The sequence below is a fragment of the Bombina bombina genome, chromosome 3, assembly GCF_027579735.1.
Source record: "Bombina bombina isolate aBomBom1 chromosome 3, aBomBom1.pri, whole genome shotgun sequence".
In the NCBI taxonomy this organism is placed as follows: Eukaryota; Metazoa; Chordata; class Amphibia; order Anura; family Bombinatoridae; genus Bombina; species Bombina bombina.
In genome coordinates, this window is record NC_069501.1 from 94224375 (window position 1) to 94246355 (window position 21981).

The following is a 21981-nucleotide window of genomic DNA, read 5'->3' on the forward strand; positions in this document are numbered from 1 at the left end:
GCCTATGAGACTGCTGGCCAGCAGCCTCCTGAAACAGTTACTGCTCATTCTACCAGAGCAGTGGCTTCCACATGGGCTTTTAAAAATGAGGCTTCTGTTGAACAGATTTGTAAGGCAGCGACTTGGTCTTCGCTGCATACTTTTTCCAAATTTTCCAAATTCAATACATTTGCTTCTTCGGAGGCTATTTTTGGGAGAAAGGTTTTACAAGCAGTGGTGCCTTCCGTTTAAGGTACCTGTCTTGTTCCCTCCCTTCATCCGTGTCCTAAAGCTTTGGTATTGGTATCCCACAAGTAAATGATGAATCCGTGGACTGGATACACCTTACAAGAGAAAACAGAATTTATGCTTACCTGATAAATTACTTTCTCTTGTGGTGTGTCCAGTCCACGGCCCGCCCTGGCTATTAAGTCAGGTAGATTTTTTTTTTTAAACTACAGTCACCACTGCACCCTATGGTTTATCCTTTTTCTTCCTAACCTCAGGTCGAATGACTGGGGGGTGGAGCTAGAGGGGGAGCTATATGGACAGCTCTGCTGTGTGCTCTCTTTGCCAATTCCTGTTAAGAAGGAGAATATCCCACAAGTAAAGGATAAATCCGTGGACTGGATACACCACAAGAGAAAGTAATTTATCATGTAAGCATAAATTCTGTTTTTTTGAGACAGTGCCTCTTGATTTGAGGTTGCCTTGTTCTGTTTTGCTTCTATTTTTAAAAAAGTTTTGTTTTCTTTGTTTCAGGTGACCGGTTTCGTTCAGTAATTGAAAATGCCTGGTGGTTTGGGACAGTGCTGAGTCAAGAACCATATCAATCAGACTACCCAGATAGTCTCTTTCAAAGTTATTCTGTGAGGTATGTACAGTCTATTATACAGTGCATTATAGCTAACTTAAAAAAAAAAAAATTGTTGCATTGGAACTAAAGTGGGTTACTTGAAGGAGAAGAAAGGTTAACATGGCTGATGTTGTGGACATGTTTGAAACCATGTAAATATGGCAAGCCAACAGTGAGCAACATGGTACAGTGTATATACAAAAAAGGGTGAGTAGAAAAAACAGCACCAAAAGAGCACTGCCTTCTGAAACTATCTGCACAAATAGAGTGCCGGTATACATAAAAACATAACTTTCCTTCTTAATATAAGGAGAGTCCACGGCATTATTTCTTACTGTTGGGACATACTGAACCTTGCCACCAGGAGGAGGCAAAGACACCCCAGCCAAAGGCTTAAATTCTTCTCTAAATTCCCCCATCCCCCAGTCATTCTTTGCCTTTCGTCACAGGAGGATGGCAGAGAAGTGTCAGAAGATTTCGGAGTAGTTCCTTAGGAAGGGTATCTGCCTTGTGATATGGGACTGGAGTTTTAAGTAGTCTTGTCAGCCTCTCGGTGAGAGCATTGACGAAAGTTAGTCTGGAGATGCAGGGAGAGACTTTCTGCGAACCCATCCAGACTGCCTGCTAACAGCTCCTAAGCAATCAGTGTTGACAAGATTCACTGCCTGCTTGTTTTCTCACTCAAGTCCATGTCAGGAGCAATGCTATAAGACTGTCACACTTGAGAGGCTGTGTTTCTGTTCCACAGCATGGATTCTGGTAAGATATGTTGAAAACGCTAGAAGACAGGGTCACAGTGTGGCTCCTTTTATCTTAATAGAATCAAGGGTTAATATCTCCTGGGGGGATTATTAAACAGGGGGGTTAATCAAATGTGATGCTTTTGATTTTATACTGCTTTATGTGTGAGATTTTATTTTGCTCATAGGGTATTTAATATGTGGCTTTAACGCACAGGTTTTTGCTTTCACTTTGAGTGCTGCGCAGCTTGGTGCACTTTTTCTTATATCAGGGGCGGTCCTGCCTTGCGCACCATGTGACCGGGAGTGGTCTCGTTTTCATTTCCTCTTTCCTGCTCGAGCTAGCTATTTCTCTGTTTTGTCTGGGTGTATGAGGTGATGAGTGTCCCAGCCATTGGGAGTATAAAGGTGCGGTTTTTGAGAAATAAAGTTTGCTTATTTTCTGTGTCCTGCTGTTATTTGCTTAAGCTATGAAAGATTCTGATATATTAAAGGGTACTCCCTCTATTCCAATTAGTAATACCTGTTTATATTGTGAGGAGGCTTTGGTATGCCCGCCCTCTCAGTTAAGTTCCACATGCCTTGACAACGTTGTTCGGTCAAAGGAGGTTAACCCTTTTAGTACCACTAACCTGTCCACCTCTGAGGACTCGCCGTCCCGTGAGATGCATACCCTACATTCATCTCCTTCTGTACACGTAGCTTCCCATAGCATGTTTAATCCACCATCTGGATGGGGCCTTTTATCTCCAGATTTTACAGCACAGTTACAAACGGTGGTGTCTGCTGCCCTCAGTGCTTTACCTCAACCTACTAAACGGAATGAAAGGTTAAACATAGCCCTCCTGCCCTGGGTCATCATATAATTTATTGGATTTCACTGCTCTGTTATCAGAGGAACCAGCCTTTAGATTTAAGATTGAACACTTACGTTTTCTTCTAAAGGAAGTAGAACTGTCTACATTAGAGGTTCCAGAGGCCAAGCTGCCTGATGAACCTTTGATTCCTAAATTAGACAGAGTTTAACACAAGAGAGGTTTTTCAGGGTAGTGCCTTTATCTTTTCCTGTGCCTGTAAAGATGGCGAACATTATTAAGAACAAATGGGACAGAATTGGATCTTCCTTTTCACCTTTGTCTATCTTTAAAAAAATGATTCCTGGTCCCGGACTCCCATTTGGAGTTGTGGGGTTCCGTCCCTAAGGTGGATGCTGCCATCTCCACGCTTGCCAAATGCACTATTATCCCGCTTGAGGATAGCTTGTTGTTCAGAGAAACCCGATTGATAAAAATATAGAAACTCTTCTAAGAAAGATGTTTCAAAATATGGGATATTTGTTTCAACCAGCAGTGGCGGTTGCTGGAGCAGCTACCTACTGGTGCGACTCCTTATCGGATTTAATCAAGATGGAGTATCCCCTCGATGTTATCCAGGAAATAATTAAGGGAAATTGCTTATTCTTTTATCTGTGATGCAAACATGCAGATTATTTGCCTAAATGCTAAGGCTTCTGGCTTTTCGGTTCAGGCCCGTCGGGTGCTTTGGCTGAAGTCCTGGTCTGCGGATATGACTTCTAAGTCAAGATTTCTCTCCCCTTTAAGGGAAAAATGTTATTTGGTTCAGGCCTTGACTTCATTATCTCCACTGTTACAGGGGGCAATGGTTCCTTCCTACCGCAAGATAAAAAGAACAAGTCTAGGGGACAAGTTTCTAATTTCCGTTCTTTTCATTCTGATAAATCCCAACGTCAGCAGTCCTCCGCTAAGCCCGAGCAAACCAAGAGTACTTGGATGCCGGCTCGGTCCTGGAATAAGTCCAAGCAGAGCAAGAAGCCCGCCAAGACTAAATCGGCATGAAGGGGCGGCCCCCGATCCGGCTCTGGATCGTGTAGGGGGCAGACTGATGCTCTTTTCCGATGCTTGGTTCAGGGACGTTCAGGATCCATGGGTCCTGGTGGTCATAGCTCAGGGATACAAGATAGGTTTCAAGTCTCATCCACCCAATGGCAGATTTCTCCTATCAATCCTGTCTTCCAGACCAGAAAAGAGGGAATCCTTTCTGGGCTGCGTGCGGGATCTGTCCTCCTTAGGAGTTATTGTCCCGGTGCCTATCGCAGAAAGAAGTTTGGGATACTATTCAAAACTTTTCATGGTCCCAAAGAAGGAGGGAACTTTCTGCCCGATTCTGGACCTAAAGTGCTTAAATATTCAAATGTTCTAAATGTTCCCTCATTCAAGATGGAGACGATAAGGTCCATCCTTCCCTTATTTCAGGAAGGACAGTTCATGACCACTATAGATCTGAAGGATGCTTACCTTCACGTTCTAATCCACAAGGACCACTTCCAGTTCCTATGGTTTGCGTTCCTGGACCAGCAATTCCAGTTCATTGCCCTTCCATTTGGTCTAGCTACTGAACCAAGAATTTTTACGAAGGTTCTAGGGGCTCTTCTAGCTGTTGCCAGAACTTGGGTTTAAGCAGTAGCTGCCTACTTGGACGATATTCTGGTACAAGCACCATCTTTTTGTCTGACAGAAGGCAATTTGGAATCTCTCCTCTATCTTCTTCGGTCTCATGGATGGAAGATAAGCCTAGAAAAGAGTTCTCTTATACCAAGCACCAGGGTGGATTTCCTGGGTTTTATAATAGACTCCATATCCATGAGGATACTTCTAACAGACCAGACACGTTGCAAGCTAGCCTCGGCATGTCTTGCCCTCCGGACCTCCTTAAGGCCCTCTGTGAGTCAGTGTATGAAGGTGATTGGTCTCATGGTGTCCAGCATGGACATCATTCCCTTTGCTTCCAGGTTCAGTCTCAGACCGTTGCAACTGTGCAAGCTGAGGCAGTGGAACGGCGATCATTTGGATCTGTCAAAACAGATTTCTCTGGATAATCGGTGGAGAGAATCGCTCTCTTGGTGGCTCTGTCCATATCTGTCCCGAAGGACATCCTTCTTAAGAACATCCAGGGAGATGGACTACAGACGCAAGTCTATTAGGATGGGGAGCTGTGTAGGGTGCCAAGAAGGTGCAGGGCCTGTGGTCTCAGGAGGAATGCTCCCTCTTGATCAACATTCTGGAACTTCGGGCAATCTTCAATGCTCTGAAGGCTTGGCCCCTTCTGGGTTCGTCCCAGTTTATCAGATTCCAATCAGACAATATAACCTTGGTGGCTTACATCAACCATCAGGGTGGAACAAGAAGCTCCCTAGCAATGAGGGAAGTATCTCGAATTCTGGAGTGGGTAAAGGCCCACACTTGTTCGCTGTTAGCGATCCACATTCTGGGTGTAGACAACTGGGAAGCGGATTTTCTTAGCAGACAATCCTTTCATCCGGGGGAATGGTCTCTCCATCCTGAAGTGTTTGCGGAGATATGCAACAGGTGGGGGATGCCAAAGATAGATCTCATGGCGTCCTGTCTCAATACCAAGTTACGCAGATATGAGTCGAGGTCCAGGGATCCTGAGGCGGAGCTAATAGATGCATTAGCAGTGCCTTGGAGGTTCAGTCTAATTTACCTTTTCTCGCCGTTACCACTCCTTCCTCGTGTAGTGGCCGCATCAAGCAGGAACAGGCATCAGTGATACTGATTGATCCATCGTGGCCACGAAGGATGTGATTCACGGATCTGGTGGGGATGTCATCAGCTCCTCCTTGTCGCAGGGATCTGCTGGTACAAGGTCCTTTTTGTTCTGCAAAATCTAGATTCTCTGAGTCTGACTGCGTGGAGATTGAGCGCTTAGTCCTAGCCAAGAGAGGTTTTTATGAGAGAGTTATTGATACTCTCATTCAAGCTCGTAAACCGGTTACTCGTCGCATCTATCATAAGGTGTGGAGAACCTACTTATTCTGGTGTGAAGAGCGTGGATTTTCCTGGCATAAAGTTAAGGTTGCCAGGATCCTATCGTATCTCCAAGATTGACTGGAGAAGGGCCTTTCTGCCAGTTCCCTGAGGGGACAGATTTCGGCCCTGTCTGTTTTACTACACAAGAGGATTGCAGAGCTTCCTGATGTACAGTCCTTTGTTAAGGCTCTGACTAGGATCAGACCTGTGTTTAGATCTAATGCTCCTCCTTGGAGTCTAAATCTTGTTCTTAAGGTTTTGCAACGTGCTCCGTATGAGTCTATACATGAAGTTGACATTAAATTGTTGTCCTGGAAGGTTCTTTTTCTACTGGCTATTGCTTCTGTGCACAGAGTATCTGAAATTGCTGCCTTGCAATGGTGAGCCTCCTTATCTGGTGTTCCATTCTGATAAGGCTGTCCTACGTACTAAGTTAGGTTTTCTTCCTAAGGTCGTGTCAGACCGCAACATCAATCAAGAGATTGTGGTTCCTTCCTTGTGTCCCAATCCTCCTCCTTTGAAGGAACGTTTGCTTCATTATTTGGATGTGGTTTGCGCCTTGAGGTTCTATCTTCAGGCTACTAAGGATTTTAGACAAACTTCTTCCTTGTTTGTTGTCTATTCCGGGAAGCGTTAGGGTCAGAAGGTCTCTTTGAATTCCTTATCTTTTTGGTTATGGAGTGGTATCCGCTTAGCTTATAAGACAGCGGGACATAAACCTCCTCAGAGGATTACTGCTCATTCTACTAGAGCAGTGGCTTCCTCTTGGGCCTTTAAGAACGAGGCCTCTATGGATCAGATTTGTAAGGCGGCTACCTGGTCCTCCTTACATACTTTTTCTACATTTTACAAGTTTGATGTTTTACAGGCTGTGGTGCCCTCAGATTAGGGTCCGCCTCTTTTTGTCCCTCCCGTTATCATTCTGTGTCCTCTAGAGCTTGGGTATAGTTTTCCTAACAGTAAGGAATGATGCCGTGGACTCTCCTTATATTTATTAGGAAACTTAAATTATGCTTACCAGATAATTTAATTTCCTTCTGTATGAATTAAGTCGTGGACTCTCCCTGTCTTATGAAGGAAAACCTAAATTATGCTTACCTGATAATTTAATTTCCTTCTGTATAAGGAGAGTCCACGGCATCATTCCTTACTATTGGGAATATCAACAGCTGGCCACCAGGAGGAGGCAAAGGCTATAACTATCCCTCCCACTTCCCCCATCCCCCCAGTTATTCTTTGCCTTTCGTCACTAGAGGAGGATGGCAGAGAAAGTGTTAGAAGAAAGATTTTTTTTATGGGTATTTTCCCTTCAAGAGAGGACTGCTGTTTTTTAGTAACCATTTAAATCAGTGAGAGTAGTGGTGATTGTTAGATCCAAATGTGTCAGGGAACGTTCTCTGTAAAGACATCTGGATATTCAAGCCTGTTCTCCACTCAGGTCCCTGTCAGAGGAAGGAGAAGTCTGTCACACCTAGAGATGCTGTGTGTGCTCCACAGCGTGAATCCTGAGGGGTAAATTCCTTTTATTATCATAGGGGATGTGTTACTACACTCCTAGGGAGGACTGCTTAATTTCCTCCTTCCTATCGATTGCGGAGCTGCTCGCTTACCACATGGAGCCCTGTCGTGCTCTCAGGGCACTCTATTACTTCAACAAGTCTGAGCTATTGGGAGGTGATGAGTAACCCAGCCTAGGGCGGGGAGAGGTGCCTCTGTATTCTGTGGAACTTTTTTTTTTCCTTAGCTGTGCTGAGAACCATTACTTGCTATGGAGGACTCTGATGTTAACCCTTCCGGGATCGGATCAGGTCTGGGCAGATTGTCTCTTTTCTCCGAGGTCTGGGTGCAGAATGTTTAAGATCCTTGATAGATGACGTGTCCCAGGGATACAAAATAGGATTCAAATCTCATCCTCCTAGAGGCAGATTTATACTCTCAAGACTATTTTCAAGACCAGAGAAGAGAGCAGCCTTCCTAGATTGCGTTCAGGATGTTTGCTCCATAGGAGTAATCCTCCTGGTGCCTGCCTCGCAAAGGGGTCTAGGCTTTTACTCAAAACTTTTTGTGGTTCCCAAGAAAGAGGGAACTTTCCACCCAATCCTAGACTTGAAATGTTAAAAAAAGTTTCTCTGGCTTTCCTTCTTCAAAATGGAGAATACCATGTCCATTCTTTGTTTTTTCTGGGTGCTATCATCGACTAAGGATCCATGAGGATTTTTCTGACAGATAATAGACGTTACAAGCTAGCTACGGCTTGCCTTTCCCTCCAAACCACCTCAAATCCATCGCTGGCTCAGTGCATCGAGGTGATCAGTCTTATGATATCTTCTATGGACATTATTCTGTTTGCCCGCTTCCATCTCAGACCTCTACAACTATGCATGCTGAGACAATGGAACGGAGATCACTTTAACCTGTCTCAACAGATTGTCCTAGACAGCCAGACGAGAGACTCTCTCTCTCTCTTGGTGGCTCTGTCAGGATCACCTGTCTCTAGGCACGTGTTCCTTGAGACCGTCCTGGGAGATTGTGACTACGGATGCCAGTCTTTCAGGTTGGTGAGCTATCTGGGGTCCCAGGATGGCTCAGGGGACATGGTCCCAAGAAGAATCTTCTCTTGCGATCAATATTCTAGAGCTCCAGGCGATTCACAATGCTCTAAGGGCATGGCCCCAGCTCACTTCTGCCCAGTATATCAGATTCCAATCGGACAATTTAATTTCGGTCACTTACATCAACCATCAGGGTGGAACAAGAAGTTCCTTAACGATGAGGGAAGTGTCCAAACTCCTTCAATGGGCGGAAGTCCACGACTGTTGTCTCTCTCAGCGATCCATATTCCGAGAGTGAAGAACTGGGAAGCAGACTTCCTCAGCAGATCCTTTCACCCGGGGAGAATGGTCTTTCCACCCCAAGGTGTTTTCAGAGATAACCCTCAGATGAGGTTTCCGAAAATAGATCTCTTGGCTTCTCGTCTCAATACCAAGCTACCCAGGTATGGGTCGAGATCGAGGGATCATCAGGTAGAGTTAGTAGAAGCGTTGGCTGTTCCTCTGAGGTTCAGACTCGTAAATCTTTTTCCTCCGTTGGCTCTTCTACCTTGTGTAGTAGCTCGCATCAAGCAGGTGTGGGCCAGAGTGATTCTAATAGCACCTTCCTGGCCGCGAAGGACCTGGTTTGCAGATCTATTGAGGATGTCCTTCTCCCCTCCGTGGAGGTTACCTTATCGGAAGAACCTTCTAATGCATGGCCCGTTCCTACATCAAAATCTAGATTCTCTACATTTCACTGCGTGGAACTTGAATGCTTAGTCTTAGCCAAGAGAGGCTTCTCTGATAAAGTCATAGATACTTTAATCCAGGCTCGGATTTACCATGAGGTTTGGCGGACTTACCTTCATTTGTGTGAGGAACGTGGTATTCCATGGCATAAGGTGAAGGTTTCTGTTTGTTTGTCCTTTCTCCAAGATTGTTTGGAAAAGGGCTTATCCACCAGTTTCTGAAGGGTCAGATATCGGCCCTATTGGTTTTGCTGCATAGGAGATTAGCAAGTCTCCCGGATGTACAGTCCTTTAAGGCCCTGGTCAGACCTGTTGCTCCTCCTTGAATCCTCAACCTTGTTCTTTGTGTTGTGCAACAAGCTCCGTTTGAGCCCATGCATACTGTTGATCTTAAACTTTTGTCCTGGAAGGTTCTGTTCTTGTTGTCTATTGCTTCAGCTTGCAGAGTCTCTGAGATTTCTGTGTTACAATGTGATCCCCATTACCTTATGTTCCATGCTGATAAGACTGTTTTTCGTACTAAGTTAGGTTTTCTACCCAAGGTGGTCTCAGATCACAACATCAATCAAGATATTGTTGTTCCTTCCTTTTGTCCTAAACCTTCCTCATCTAAGGCACGTTAACTCCACAATCTGGATGTGGTTCGTGCCTTAAAATTCTACCTTCAAGCTGCTAAGGATTTCAGGCAATCCTCATCTTTGTTTGTTCTCTATGCTGGCAAGGGCCAGAAGGCCACTGCGACTTCATTGTCTTTGTGGTTAAGGAGTATCATCCGCTTACCTTATGAGACATCGGGGCAGCAGCCTCCTGAGAGAATTACGGCTCATTCCACTAGGGCAGTTGCTTCCTCCTGGTCTTTTAAGAACAAAGCCTCTATATATTAGATTTGTAGGGCAGCTACCTGGTCCTCCTTGCGTACTTTTTCTAAATTCTATAAATTCAATGTTTTCGTTTCTGCTAAAGCAGCTTTTGGGAGAAAGGTGTTCCATACTGTGGTGCCCTCAGTTTAGGGTCCGCCTTTTTTATTTTTGACCCTCCCGTTTATTCACGGGAGAACGGCTACACTACAAAAAACAATTAAAAATAAAAGTTGAGTTAAAGTATTTTTTTTTTTTTTAAATCTAAGTGATCTGGGAGGTGGAGGGGGGTTGTTCTTTGGGGGGGAAGCTACACTACAGAGAAAAAAAAAAGAAAAAATAATTAAAAAGCATTTTTTTGCAGAAACTGGGTACTGGCAGACATCTGCCAGTACCCAAGATGGCTCCCAGTAAGGCAGAGGGTGAGGGTTAGAGAGCTGTTTGGGGGGGATCAGGGAGGTTGGGGGGAATGCTACACATCAGCATATGTAAATATGCTATTAAAAAATATACATTTCTCTTGCAAGGTGTATCCAGTCCACGGATTCATCCTTTACTTGTGGGATATTCTCATTCCCTACAGGATCTGGCAAAGAGAGCACACAGCAAAGCTGTCCATATAGCTCCCCCTCTAGCTCCACCCCCCAGTCATTCTCTTTGCTGGCTCTAATCACTAGGGTCTCTCTACGGGAGGGTAAAGTGAATGTGGTGTTAGAATTGTAGTTTTTATTATCTTCAATCAAAAGTTTGTTATTTTAAATCATACCGGTTTGTACTATTTACTCTCTAGCAGAAAAGTGATGAAGATTTCTGCTGAGAGGAAAATGATTTTAGCATGTTGTAACTAAAATCCACTGCTGTTCCCACACAGGACTGAGGAGTACCAGAAAACTTCAGTTAGGGGGAACGGTTTGCAGGGTATTCTGCAATGAGGTATGTTCAGTCATTTATTTCTAGACAAGACTGAGATAATGCTAGAAGAGACTGACAATATCCCCATGAGGGGAGGGTAAGCTATGTTCACAGACTTAGTATAGAATTGAATGCTTACATAACAGGGCTAATTATGCTGGTTGACACTGATTCAGGGCAATCGATTGTTTATTCAAGAAAAATATCGTTTGTAGACACTTTGAAAGTCCTTTTGGGGTTCTTTCTGGGGTTATTACCCACATGGCTGGTTTTTAGTCACTTAAGAGTGATTTACTAGGCCTCACAACTCCGGAGTAGAATGGGAGGGGCCTAATTTCGCGCCCCAGATGTGCAGTTAGAATTGCAGAGAAGTTCATGCTGCTTCACATGGAGGGTCCTGCTGCTGTTTGAGGGCTTTATAGAAGCTATATTCCCCCAAATCTGATCCCTAAGGGGTTACTTAAGAAAATTTTTGTTCAACAAGGTTTTCTTCTCCAACCTATTGCCTGCATTATTCCTGTAACTACTGCAGCTCCTTTCTGGTTTGAGGTGCTGGAAGACTCGCTCCAGACGGAGACCTCATATGAGGAATTTATGGATAAAATTAAGGCTCTAAAGCTAGCTAATTCTTTTATCACTGACGCCACTTTCCAAATAACTAAGTTAGCGTCGCAAAATTCAGGTTTCGCCATTTTGGCGCGCAGGGCGCTATGGCTAAAGTCCTGGTCGGCCAATGTGTCGTCTAAATCCAAGCTTTTGAACATTCCTTTCAAAGGAAAGACCCTCTTCGGGCCTGAATTGAAAGAGATTATTTCAGATATCACCAGGGGAAAAGGCCAGGGCTGGAATAAGGGTAAACAGGCCAAAAAGCCTGCAGCTGCCACCAAGACAGCATGAAGGGGTAGCCCCCGATCCGGAACCGGATCTAGTAAGGGGCAGACTCTCTCTCTTCGCTCAGGCCTGGGCAAGAGATGTACACAATCCTTGGGCATTAGAGATTGTAGCCCAGGGATACCTTCTAGAATTCAAGGACTCTCCTCCAAGGGGAAGGTTCCGCATTTCTCGTCTGTCTACAGATCAGACAAAGAAAGAGGCATTTTTACGCTGTGTAGAAGATCTACTTACAATGGGAGTGATCCACCCAGTTCCAATTGCAGAACAAGGACTGGGGTTTTACTCAAACCTGTTTGTGGTTCCCAAAAAAGAAGGAACTTTCAGACCAATCCTGGATCTCAAAATTCTAAACAAATTCCTCAGAGTCCCATCATTCAAGGTGGAGACCATTCGGACAATCTTACCAATGATCCAGGAGGGTCAGTATATGACTACCGTGGATCTAAAGGATGCGTATCTGCATATTCCTATCCACAAAGATCATCACCAGTTTCTCAGGTTGGCCTTTCTGGACAAGCATTATCAGTTTGTGGCTCTTCCTTTCGGGTTGGCCACTGCTTCCAGAATTTTCACAAAGGTGCTAGGGTCCCTCCTGGCGGTTCTAAGACCGCGGGGCATAGCAGTGGCGCCTTACTTAGACGACATCTTAATTCAGGCGTCGACTTTCCAAAGAACCAAGTCTCACATGGAGATCGTATTGGCCTTTCTGAGGTCTCACGGGTGGAAGGTGAACGTAAAAAAGAGTTCTCTCTCCCCCCTCACAAGAGTTCCATTCCTAGGAACCCTGATAGACTCAGTAGAAATGAAAATATTTCTGACGGAGGTCAGAACTACTTGCCAAGCTCTTCATTCCATTCCTTGGCCATCTGTAGCTCAGTGCATGGAGACAATCGGACTAATGGTAGCGGCAATGGACATAGTCCCTTTTGCTCGGATACACCTCAGACCACTGCAACTATGCATGCTCAAACAGTGGAATGGGGATTATGCAGATTTGTCTCCTCAAATTCAGTTGGACCAGGAGACCAGAGATTCTCTTCGCTGGTGGTTGTCTCAGGATCACCTGTCTCGGGGAATATGTTTCCGCAGACCAGAGTGGATCATTGTAACGACCGACGCCAGTCTGTTAGGCTGGGGTGCGGTCTTGGACTCCCTGAAAGCTCAGGGCTTATGGTCTTGGGAAGAAACTCTTCTCCCGATAAACATTCTGGAACTGAGGGCGATATTCAACGCTCTTCAGGCATGGCCTCAACTAGCTGCGGCCAAATTCATCAGATTTCAGTCGGACAACATCACAACTGTAGCTTACGTCAATCATCAGGGGGGAACAAAGAGTTCCCTAGCAATGACGGAAGTAACCAAAATAATCAGGTGGACGGAGGATCACTCCTGCCATCTCTCAGCAATTCACATCCCAGGAGTAGACAACTGGGAGGCGGATTTTTTAAGTCGTCAGACTTTTCACCCGGGGGAGTGGGAACTCCACCCGGAGGCATTTGGCCAGCTGACTCCAGAGTTGGATCTGATGGCGTCCCGTTAGAACACCAAACTTCCTCTCTACGGGTCCAGGTCCCGGGATCCCAAGGCGGTATTGATAGATGCTCTAGCAGCGCCTTGGTCCTTCAATCTGGCTTATGTTTTTCCACCGTTTCCTCTCCTCCCGCGTCTGGTTGCCAGAATCAAGCAGGAGAAGGCTTCAGTGATTCTGATAGCGCCTGCGTGGCCACGCAGGACTTTGTATGCAAACCTAGTGGACATGTCATCTGTCCCACCATGGACATTGCCAATGAGGCAGGATCTTCTGATACAGGGTCCGCTCAAGCATCCAAATTTAGTTTCTCTACGTCTGACTGCTTGGAGATTGAACGCTTAATTCTATCAAAGCGTGGGTTCTCCGAGTCAGTTATAGATACTCTGATTCAGACTAGAAAGCCTGTCACCAGGAAACTCTACCATAAGATATGGCGGAAATCTTTGTTGGTGTGAATCCAAGGGTTACTCATGGAGTAAGATTAGGATTCCCAGGATATTGTCTTTTCTCCAGGAAGGATTGGAGAAAGGATTGTAGAAAGGATTGTCAGCTAGTTCCTTAAAAGGACAAATATCTGCTTTGTCTATCCTGTTACACAAGCATCTGGCAGAGGTACCAGACGTTCAAGCGTTTGCTCAGGCTTTAGTCAGAATCAAGCCTGACTATAAACCTGTGGCTCCGCCATGGAGTTTGAATCTAGTTCTTTCAGTTCTTCAAGGGGTTCCTTTTGAACCTTTACTTTCCATAGACATTAAGTTGTTATCTTGGAAAGTTTTGTTTTTGATATCTCTCTTCTGCTAGAAGAGTTTCAGAATTATCTGCCTTACAGTGTGATTCACCTTACCTGGTGTTCCACGCAGATAAGGTAGTTTTGTGTACCAAACCTGGTTTTCTTCCTAAAGTTGTTTCTAACAAGAATATTAACCAGGAAATAGTTGTTCATTCTCTGTGTTCTAATCCATCTTCGAAGAAGGAACGTCTATTACACAATCTTGATGTAGTTCGTGCTTTAAAGTTCTATTTACAAGCAACTAAGGATTTCAGACAAACATCTTCTTTGTTTGTTATCTTTTCTGGTAAGAGGAGAGGTCAGAAAGCGACTGCTACCTCTCTTTCCTTTTGGCTGAAAAGCATCATCCGTTTGGCCTATGAGACTGCTGGCCAGCAGCCTCCTGAAAGAATTACTGCTCATTCTACCAGAGCAGTGGCTTCCACATGGGCTTTCAAAAATGAGGCTTCTGTTGAACAGATTTGTAAGGCAGCGACTTGGTCTTCACTGCATACTTTTGCCACATTTTACAAATTCGATACTTTTGCTTCTTCGGAGGCTATTTTTGGGAGAAAGGTTTTGCAAGCAGTGGTGCCTTCCGTTTAAGGTACCTGTCTTGTTCCCTCCCTTCATCCGTGTCCTAAAGCTTTGGTATTGGTATCCCACAAGTAAAGGATGAATCCGTGGACTGGATACACCTTGCAAGAGAAAACAGAATTTATGCTTACCTGATAAATTACTTTCTCTTGCGGTGTATCCAGTCCACGGCCCGCTCTGGCATTTAAGTCAGGAAAATTTTTTTTGTTTAAACTACAGTCACCACTGCACCCTATGGTTTCTCCTTTTTCTTCCTAACCTTTGGTCGAATGACTGGGGGGTGGAGCTAGAGGGGGAGCTATATGGACAGCTTTGCTGTGTGCTCTCTTTGCCACTTCCTGTAGGGAATGATAATATCCCACAAGTAAAGGATGAATCCGTGGACTGGATACACCGCAAGATAAAGTAATTTATCAGGTAAGCATAAATTGTTTTTTTTAACAATACCTTTTCTCTTGTAAGATGTATCGAGTCCACGGATTCATCCATACCTGTGGGATATTCTCCTTCCCTACAGGAAGTGGCAAAGAGAGCACCCACAGCAGAGCTGTCTATATAGCTCCTCCCTTAGCTCCACCCCCAGTCATTCTCTTTGCCTACTCTAAGTACTAGGAAGGGCAGAGTGATTGTGGTGACAAAAATGTTAGTTTTTTATTTCTCAAGCAAAAGTTTATTTTAAATGGTACCGGTGTGTACTATTTACTCTCTGGCAGAAAAGGGATTAAGATTTCTGCAAGGAGGATGATGATCTTAGCACTTTGCAACTAAGATACACTGCTGTTCTCACTAGGGCTGAAGAGTACAGGAAAACTTCAGTTGGAACGGTTTGCAGGGTAAACTGCATTGAGGTATGTTCAGTCTATTTTTTTCTAGACAGACTGTGTTTATTCTAGAAAAGGCTGGCAATATCCCCATGAGGGAAGGGTAAGCTGTATTCAGACACTTGGTAGGAATCCCAGCTTGCATGAAGGGCTCATTAGTTACTGGTGACACTGATAGGAAAAAAACGTTTTTGTTTATTTAGAAAAGATGCAAATATAACATTTTTTGGAGGGACTTTAAGGGGTCATTGTGGCTTGTTTAGGGTTTTTTAACCCACATGGCTAGTTTAAGAAACACTCTGTTGTGTTTCTGCTAGGCCTCAAAACATCGAGTGAGATGGGAGGGGCTTATTTTCACGCCTCAGTTGCGCAGTTTCTTTTCCTCAGAAACATCTGCTTCTCCAGAGGTTCCTGCTGTGTTTGAGGGCTGTAAAAGAAGTTTTTTTCCCCACAAATCGTTCCTTTAGGGCAGGTAGGCGCCACAGCAGAGCTTTGGCAAGGTGCTGAACGTTTTTTTACCGGTTTTGACGTTTTTTCAATCCGGTTTTTCCATTAAGGGGTTAATTGTTTATTTGCATAGCTGTGCAAAGTTACTAAGGCTTTATGATACTACTGTAAACATTTTGTTGAGTTTACTGCTTTTTTACACAGTTTTTCAGAGTTTGTGCAGCTTTTTTTCTCTTAAAGGCACAGTACCGTTTTATTTCTAAGTGTTATTTGCTTTGATTAAAGTGTTTTCCAAGCTTGCCTGTTACATTACTAGCCTGTTTAACATGTCTGACACCAAGGAAAATCTTTGTTCAATGTGTTTAGAAGCTATTGTGGAACCCCCTCTTAGAATGTTTCCCAATTGTCCTGATATGTCTATAAACTATAAAGAACATATTTTAGCACTTAAAAATAGAGCAATAGATGATTCTCAGTCAAAAGTAAATAAGGGTTCGCCATCTAGCTCTCCCCAAGTGTCACAACCAGTAACGCCCGCACAAGTGATGCCAAGTACCTCTAGTGCGGCGTCGAATTCATTTACTTTACAAGACATGGCCACAGTTATGAATACAACCCTCACAGAGGTTTTATTCAAACTGCCTGGTTTACAAGGAAAGCGGGACAGCTCTGGGTTAAGAACAAATGCTGAGCCGTCTGACGCTTTAGTAGCCGTATCCGATATACCCTCACAATGTTCTGAAGTAGGGGTAAGGGATTTGTTATCCGAGGGAGAAATTTCTGATTCAGGAAAGACGCTCCCTCAGACAGATTCTGATATGACGGCCTTTAAATTTAAGCTTGAACACCTCAGCCTATTGCTCATTGAGGTATTAGCGACTCTAGATGATTGTGACCCTATAGTGGTCCCAGAGAAATTGTGTAAAATGGACAGATACTTAGAGGTTCCTGTTTACACTGATGTTTTTCTAGTCCCTAAGAGGATTGTGAATATTATTGCTAAGGAGTGGGATAGACCAGGTATTCCGTTCACTCCCCCTCCTGTTTTTAAGAAAATGTTTCCCATATCTGACACCATGCGGGACTCGTGGCAGACAGTTCCTATCTCTACTGTCTAAGCGTACAAATATACCTATCGAAGACTGTTGTGCTTTCAATTATCCTATGGATAAAAAATTAGAGGGTCTCCTGAAGAAAATTTTTGTTCATCAAGGTTTTCTTCTCCAACCTATTGCGTGCATTGTTCCTGTAACTACTGCAGCTGCTTTCTGGTTCGAGGCTCTAAAAGAGGCTCTTCAGATGGAGACTCCATTAGAGGAGATTATGGACAGAATTAAGGCCCTTAAGTTGGCTAATTCTTTTATTACAGATGCCGCATTCCAACTGGCTAAATTAGCGGCAAAAATTCAGGTTTTGCCATTTTAGCACGCAGGGCGTTATGGCTTAAGTCCTGGTCTGCTGATGTCATCAAAATCTAAAATTTTGAACATCCCTTTCAAAATTCGGGCCTGAACTGAAAGAGATTATTTCAGACATTACTGGAGGGAAAGGCCATGCCCTCCCTCAGGATAGAACAAATAAAATGAGGAACAAACAAAATAATTTTCGTTCCTTTCGGAACTTCAAGGGTGGTCCCGCTTCAGCTTCCCCTGCTGCAAAGCAAGAGGGGAATTTTGCCCAATCCAAGTCAGTCTGGAGACCTAACCAGGCTTGGAACAAGGGTAAACAGGCCAAGAAGCATGCAGCTGCCTCCAAGACAGCATGAAGGGGTAGCCCCCGATCCGGGACCGGATCTAGTAGGGGCCAGACTCTCTCTCTTTGCTCAGGCTTGGGCAAGAGATGTTCACAATTCCTGGGCTTTAGAAATTGTGTCCCAGGGATATCTTCTGGACTTCAAAGACTCCCCTCCAAGGGGGAGATTTCACATTTCTCGATTGTCTGTAAACCAGACAAAGAGAGAGGCGTTCTTACGCTGTGTAGAAGACCTACATACCATGGGAGTGATCCACCCAGTTCCAAAAGAGGAACAAGGGCTAGGGTTTTACTCAAACCGGTTTGTGGTTCCCAAAAAAGAGGGAACTTTCAGACCAATCTTGGATCTCAAAATTCTAAACAAATTCCTCAGAGTACCTTCATTCAAGATGGAGACTATTTGGACTATTCTACCTCTGATACAGGAGGGTCAATATATGACTACCGTGGACTTAAAGGATGCGTATCTACACATCCCTATTCAGAGATTATCATCAATTCCTCAGATTCGCCTTTCTAGACAGGCATTACCAGTTTGTGGCCATTCCCTTCGGGTTGGCCACGGCTCCCTGAATTTTCACAAAGGTGCTAGGGTCCCTTCTGGCGGTTCTAAGACCGTGGGGCATAGCAGTGGCGCCTTATCTAGACGACATCTTAATTCAGGCGTCGACTTTCCAGCTAGCCAAGTCTCACACGGACATTTGTGTTGGCTTTTCTGAGATCTCACGGGTGGAAGGTGAACATAAAAGAGTTCTCTCTTCCCTCTCACAAGAGTTTCCTTCCTAGGGACTCTGATAGACTCGGTAGAAATTAAAATATTTCTGACGGAGGTCAGAAAATCAAAACTCTTAACTACTTGCCGAGCTCTTCATTTCATTCCTCGGCCATCAGTGGCTCAGTGTATGGAGGTAATCGGACTCATGGTAGCAGCAATGGACATAGTTCCTTTTGCCTGCCTACACCTCAGACCACTGCAACTATGCATGCTTAAACAGTGGAATGGGGATTGTGCAGATTTATCTCCTCAACTGCATCTGGACCAGGAGACCAGAGATTCTCTTCTCTGGTGGTTGTCTCAGGACCACCTGTCTCAGGGAATGTGTTTCCGCAGGCCAGAGTGGCTCATTGTAACGACAGATGCCAGCCTGCTAGGCTGGGGTGCAGTCTGGAACTCTCTGAAAGCACAGGGCTTATGGTCTCGGGAGGAAACTCTCCTCCCTATAAACATTCTAGAACTGAGAGCGATATTCAATGCGCTTCAGGCGTGACCTCAGCTTGCTGCGGACAAATTCATCAGGTTTCAGTCGGACAACATCACGACTGTAGCTTATATCAATCATCAAGGAGGAACAAGAAGCGATGATGAAAGTAACCAAAATATTCCGATGGGCAGAGGATCACTCTTGCCATCTCTCAGCAATCCATATCCCAGGAGTAGAGAACTGGGAGGCGGATTTCCTAAGTCGTCAGATCTTTCATCCGGGGGAGTGGGAACTCCATCCGGAGGTATTTGCACAGCTGACTCAGCTATGGGGCACACCAAAATTGGATCTGATGGCGTCCCGTCAGAATGCCAAACTTCCTTGTTACGGGTCCAGGTCCCGGGATCCCCAGGCGTTACTGATAGATGCTCTAGCAGTGCCTTGGTCCTTCAATCTGGCCTATGTATTTCCATCGTTTCCTCTCCTCCCAGGTCTGGTTGCCAGAATCAAGCAGGAGAGAGCTTCAGTGATTTTGATAGCACCTGCGTGGCCACGCAGGACTTGGTATGCAGACCTAGTGGACATGTCCTCGGTTCTACCGTGGACTCTACCAATGAGGCAGGACCTTCAAATCCAAGGTCCATTCACGCATCCAAATCTAATTTCTCTGCGTCTGACTGCTTGAAGATTGAACGCCTGATTCTATCAAAGCGTGGTTTCTGAGTCAGTCATTGATACCCTGATTCAGGCTCGAAAGCCTGTCACCAGGAAGATCTATCATAAGATTTGGCGCAAATATCTCTATTGGTGTGAATCCAAAGGTTACTCATGGAGTAAGATTAGGATTCCTAGAATATTGTCTTTTCTCCAAGAAGGATTGGAGAAGGGATTATCAGCTAGTTCCCTAAAAGGACAAATATCTGCTTTGTCTATTGTTACACAAACATCTGGCAGATGTCCCAGACGTTCAAGCACAAAAAATGTAAACCTGTTGCTCCGCCATGGAGCCTAAACTTAGTTCTTCAAGGGGTTCCGTTTGAACCTATGCATTCCATAGATGTTAAACTTCTATCTTGGAAAGTTTTGTTTTTAGTAGCTATCTCTTCGGCTCGAAGAGTTTCTGAGCTATCTGCTTTACAGTGTGATTCACCTTACCTTGTTTTCCATGCAGATAAGGTGGTTTTGCGTACCAAACCTGGGTTTCTTGCTAAGGTTGTTTCTAATAGGAATATCAATCAGGAGATTGTTGTTCCTTCACTGTGTCCTAATCCTTCATCAAAGAAGGAACGTCTGTTGCACAATCTTGATGTGGTTTGTGCTTTAAAGTTCTACTTACAAGCAACTAAATATTTCTGTCAAACATCTTCATAGTTTGTTTATTCTGGTAAACGGAGAGGTCAAAAGGCTATGGCTACTTCTCTTTCCTTTTGGCTGAAAAACATCATCCGTTTGGCCTATGAGACTGCTGGCCAGCAGCCTCCTGAAAGAATTACTGCTCATTCTACTAGAGCTGTGGCTTCCACATGGGCTTTTAAAAATGAGGCCTCTGTTGAACAGATTTGTAAGGCGGCGACTTGGTCTTCCAAATTCGATACTTTTGCTTCTTCGGAGGCTTTTTTTGGGAGACAGGTTCTACAAGCAGTGGTGCCTTCCGTTTAAGGTACCTGTCTTGTCCCTCCCTTCATCCGTGTCCTAAAGCTTTGGTATTGGTATCCCACAAGTATGGATGAATCCGTGGACTCGATGCATCTTACAAGAGAAAACATAATTTATGCTTACCTGATAAATTTATTTCTCTTGTGATGTATCGAGTCCACGGCCCGCCCTGTTTATTTAAGACAGGCAGTATTTTTTTAAAAAAAAACTTCAGTCACCACTGCACCCTATAGTTTCTCCTTTTTCTTCCTAGCCTTAGGTCGAATGACTGGGGGGTGGAGCTAAGGGAGGAGCTATATAGACAGCTCTGCTGTGGGTGCTCTCTTTGCCACTTCCTGTAGGGAAGAATATCCCACAAGTATGGATGAATCCGTGGACTCGATACATCAAAAGAATTTATCAGGTAAGCATAAATTATTTTTAGTTTTATTAGACTTTCTGCCAGTACTTAAGATGGCGGGGACAATTGTGGGGTGGGAGAGAGAAGAGCACTGTTTGGGAGGGATCAGGGGGTGTGATGTGTCAGGTGGGAGGCTGATCTCTACACTAAAGCTAAAATTAACCCTGCAAGCTCCCTACAAGCTACCTAATTAACCCCTTCACTGCTGGGAATAATACACGTGTGATGCGCAGCGGCATTTCGTGGCCTTCTAATTACCAAAAAGCAAGGCCAAAGCCATATATGTCTACTATTTCTGAACAAAGGGGATCCCAGAGAAGCATTTACAACCATTTGTGCCATAATTGCACAAGCTGTTTGTAAATAATTTCAGTGAGAAAACTAAAGTTTGTGAAAAAGTGAACTATTTTTTTTTATTTGATCGCATTTGGCGGGGAAATGGTGGCATAAAATATACCAAAATGGGCCTAGATCAATACTTTGGGTTGTCTACTACACTAAAGCTAAACTTAACCCTACAAGCTCCCTAATTAACCCCTTCACTGCTGGGCATAATACACGTGTTGTGCGCAGTGGCATTTCGTGGCCTTCTAATTACCAAAAAGCAATGCCAAAGCCATATATGTCTGCTATTTATGAACAAAGGGGATCCCAGAGAAGCTTTTACAACCATTTGTGCCATAATTGCACAAGTTGTTTGCAAATGAGAAACCTAAAGTTTGTGAAAAAGTGAACAATTTTTTTTATTTGATCTCATTTGGCGGTGAAATGGTTGCATGAAATATACCAAAATGGGCCTAGATGAATACTTTGGGATGTCTTTTAAAAAAAATATATACATGTCAATGCATATTCAGGGATTCCTGAAAGATATCAGTGTCCCAATGTAACTAGCGCTAATTTTGAAAAAAAAAGTGGTTTGGAAATAGCAAAGTGCTACTTGTATTTATTGCCCTATAACTTGCAAAAAATGCAAAGAACATGTGAACATTGGGTATTTCTAAACTCAGGACAAAATTTGGAAACTATTTAGCATTGGTGTTTTTTGCTGGTTGTAGATGTGTAACAGATTTTGGGGGTCAAAGTTAGAAAAAGTGTGTTTTTTTTTCAATTTTTTCCTCATATTTTATAAAAAAAAATTATAGTTAATTATTTGATATGATTAAAATAATGATATCTTCAGAAAGTCCATTTAATGGCGAGAAAAACGTACAGTAAATGAGCAAGAGGAAAATTACAGCTAAACACTAACACCACAAAAATGTAATAATAGCCTTGGTCCCAAAAGGACAGAAAATGGAAAAGTGCTGTGGTCATTAAAGGGTTAAGGTAAGTGACATTTTTTTATTTAAGACACTCTCACCTAGGCTTGGGCACTTGGTTACTTAAAGATTTATTCTTATATTTTTTATATACAATGCCTTGAGACAGACACTTTCT

General features: G+C 44.0%; 1 protein-coding gene across 1 annotated transcript in view; it reads left to right on the top strand.

The window, feature by feature from the left end:
• Positions 1 to 21981, top strand: part of BRWD1 (bromodomain and WD repeat domain containing 1) — a gene marked incomplete in the record, with an annotated part of 1309461 nt that overhangs the window by 896559 nt on the left and 390921 nt on the right. Inside the window, 1 exon segment of the mRNA XM_053705925.1 lies at positions 742 to 853. Within this exon segment, the coding sequence (XP_053561900.1) occupies positions 742 to 853 (112 nt within the window).